This window comes from Microtus ochrogaster, chromosome 10 (assembly GCF_000317375.1).
Source record: "Microtus ochrogaster isolate Prairie Vole_2 chromosome 10, MicOch1.0, whole genome shotgun sequence".
Taxonomy (NCBI): Eukaryota; Metazoa; Chordata; class Mammalia; order Rodentia; family Cricetidae; genus Microtus; species Microtus ochrogaster.
Window position 1 is genome coordinate 57531008 of NC_022016.1, and position 3086 is coordinate 57534093.

Consider the following 3086-nt stretch of genomic DNA (forward strand, 5'->3'; position numbering starts at 1 on the left):
TTAAAAAAAAGAATTGCTTTCTATAAAGTTTTATTTATTTATTATGTATACAATATCTGCCTGCATGTACACCTGCATATCAGAAGAGGGCACTATATCTCATCATAGATGGTTGTGAGCCACCATGTGGTTGCTGGGAATTGAACTCAGGATCCTCTGAAAGAGCAGCCAATGCTCTTAACCTCTGAGCCATCTCTCCAGCCCCTAAAATTTCTAATTTTTACTTACAAGCTCGATGGTAATTACTGTGAGTTGTTTTTCTTGAAATGGCAGCCTTTCTTCATTTTCAAAAAATAACCTGCCTGGCCAGGCGGTGGTGGCGCACACCTTAAATCCCAGCACCCAGGCAGAGGCAGGCGGATCTCTGTGAATTCGAGTCAAGCCTGGTCTACAGAGCTAGTTCCAGGACAGGCTCTAAAGCTACAGAGAAACCCTGTCACCAAAAACCAAAAAAAAAAGAAAATACCTGCCTGGTGTCCACTGCTGGACAATAGTTTAGCATATATTCATGTGAAAATATGATTCATGAAAAGGATGGCTACGGTTGTAGCTCAAATTTCCTGTCTAGACTTTGTCCTGAGGCAGTAATCGACCACTGATAGACAGGACAATTATTTTATGTCTCATTTTATCACTGCTGGTTGATTTTTCTGTCGGCTTGACACAAGCTAGGGTCATCTGGAAGAAGGAACTCAATTGAGACAGTGCCTCCATCAGATTGGCCTGTAGACAAGGGCATTGAAATGACCAATGATTGATGTGGGGGGGTCATCCACTGTTCTTGGCACAGCCATTGAGCAGGTGGTGCTGTGTTGTCTAAGAGAGCGGGTTGAGCAAACTCTGAACATCAAGCCTGGAAGCAGCACCCTCTATGACCTCTCCTGCCCTGACTTCCATCCGTGCTGGGTTGTGACCTGGGAGTTGGAAGCTGAAATAAGCCTTTCTTCATTGAGCTGCTTTTGGCCATGGATGGCCTTTATCGCAGCAGTAAAAGCCAACCAGGACAGTTGTTTTTTTTTTTTTTGTTTTGTTTTGGTTTTTCGAGACAGGGTTTCTCTGTGGCTTTGATTCCTGTCCTGGCACTAGCTCTGTAGACACTGTTTCTTATGCTGAGTCCAGAGATCCGCCTGCCTCTGCCTCCCAAGTGCTGGGATTAAAGGCGTGCACCACCATCCCCCAGCTTCTGCTTATATGTTTGTGTACCAGGTGTGTGCCTTGCCCATGGAATCCAGAAGAGGGCACTGTATCCCCCCCTGAACCAGGAATTATTGACAGTTGTGGGCTGCCATATGTGTGCTGGGGATTATCAAGGTTCAAATTAAAACAACTTGACAATGTTGTTTTGTTAGCAACATCCTTAATTTCCAAAACTCAATTGGTTTATGTTGTTTTACACTAAATGCATAGCAGAAGGAGCCCAAGAGTTCACTGTCCAACCAGCATAGCCAAAACAGTGACTCTAGGTCCCAATTCAGTGAGCCAGGACAGTATAGAAACTATATAGGAGCCAGAGGAGAAGGGACCCAGCATCCTGCTCTGGGCCTCTCACGTACACACACAAACTCATGTTACTCCATAACTTTATCGTCCTCTTAAAAAACATTTGTTGTTTGTTTTTTTAGAAACATTTTAAATCTGAAGGATATGAAGAATGTCCAGTTGGAGGACAGCAGCTCTGGCGAAAACTTCTGTAGCCGGTCTTGCCGTTCATCCTACGAAGAGAAAAGACAGCTATTTGTCACCATGTGTCCCGAGAGCACTCTGCCCAAGTGCAGCATGTGTCAGAAGACCGCTACTGTGAGTCTGGGTGATTTCCATCAGTTAGGCGAGTTCGGGGAGTCTGCTTAAACGGCCGTTGTTACTCTTGTTCTCATCTTGGCAGTAACGCCTAGTTTTCAAATTTTCTTTCTGCTGCCAGTTTCATGAGGAGTTGGTGTAAGGACTGTGGGATTTACTGTCCCATGGTGTGTAATGTGTGACGGCACAGTCTCCGTCCTTGACTAGTGCAGAGAATCCAAATGCATGGACAAGAGCTGCTGTTCCTCCCATCAGAGTCTGGGAGTGTGTTTGCTATCCTTGGGGAAATCTCTGATTGACAGTTGAGGAAGATGAGAAGACTCTGACAGTTCCTATAGGAGAACCTTAGGGTGCTCCTGAGAACAGAGAGGCTAGCCACAATGGGGGGGGGGGTAAGTGAGAGGAGCAGTTACTGGTCTGATCCCTGTCGATGAAGTAGGACTACTGCGTAGCTTGATTGCTATTTGATGCTTTGTCATCTAGTAATACATAATCCCAGTATTTGAGGTAAAGAGGCAGGTGGATCTTTTCAAGTTACCAAGTTCCAAGTCAGTCAGGGGTACATAGTGAAACAAAAAAAGGCAGGGCGATGGTGGCACACATCTTCAATCCGAGGACTTGGAAGGTAGAGGCAGGTGGATCTCTATTGAGTTTGAGGCCAACCTGGTCTGCAGAGCAAGTTCCAGGATAGTCAGGGCCACACAGAGAAACCCTTTCTCAAAAAACCAAAAAAATAAAATAAATTTAAAAAAAAAAATTTTTTTTTTAAGAGCCGTGTGTTGAGCCCCAGAATAAGTCATTTTCAAGAGCATTTGATTTAGTGACAGGATGAGAGCAGGTGTGATAGCTCATGCCTATAACTGTGGCACTCTGGAGGCAGAGTCAAGTGAACCTCGAGAGTGAAGTCAACCTGGTCTGTATAACCAAGTTCCAGATCAGCAAGGGCTGCTCATCTCAAAGGAAAAAAATATTCATGTTTATAAAGGATTAAATAAAAATTAGCCTCTGAGTCGCCTCGACTGTCCTGAAACTGGCTCTGTAGACCGTGCTAGCCTGGAACTCACAGATGTTGCTTGGATTAAAGGTGTGACTATGTGACTAGTATGCCTGCCTTGTTTACCAAGTTTATCTCTGTAGCCTGGAGCCTGTCCTGGAATTAGCTCTCGTAGACGAGACTGGCCTCGAACTCACAGAGATCCCCCTGCCTCTGCCTCCTGAGTGCTGGAATTAAAGGCATGGGCCACCACTGGCTCTTGTTTGATTTTTTTGTTTTGTTTTGTTTTGTTTTG

General features: G+C 44.9%; 1 protein-coding gene across 2 annotated transcripts in view; it reads left to right on the forward strand.

Moving 5' to 3' along the window:
* Positions 1–3086, forward strand: part of Zmym1 (zinc finger MYM-type containing 1) — a 20392-nt gene that overhangs the window by 7570 nt on the left and 9736 nt on the right. For both annotated transcript variants that reach the window (XM_013348288.2, XM_026782232.1), the window contains exon 3: positions 1623–1797. In XM_013348288.2, the coding sequence (XP_013203742.1) occupies positions 1623–1797 (175 nt within the window). The remainder of the gene's footprint in view (positions 1–1622; positions 1798–3086) is intronic.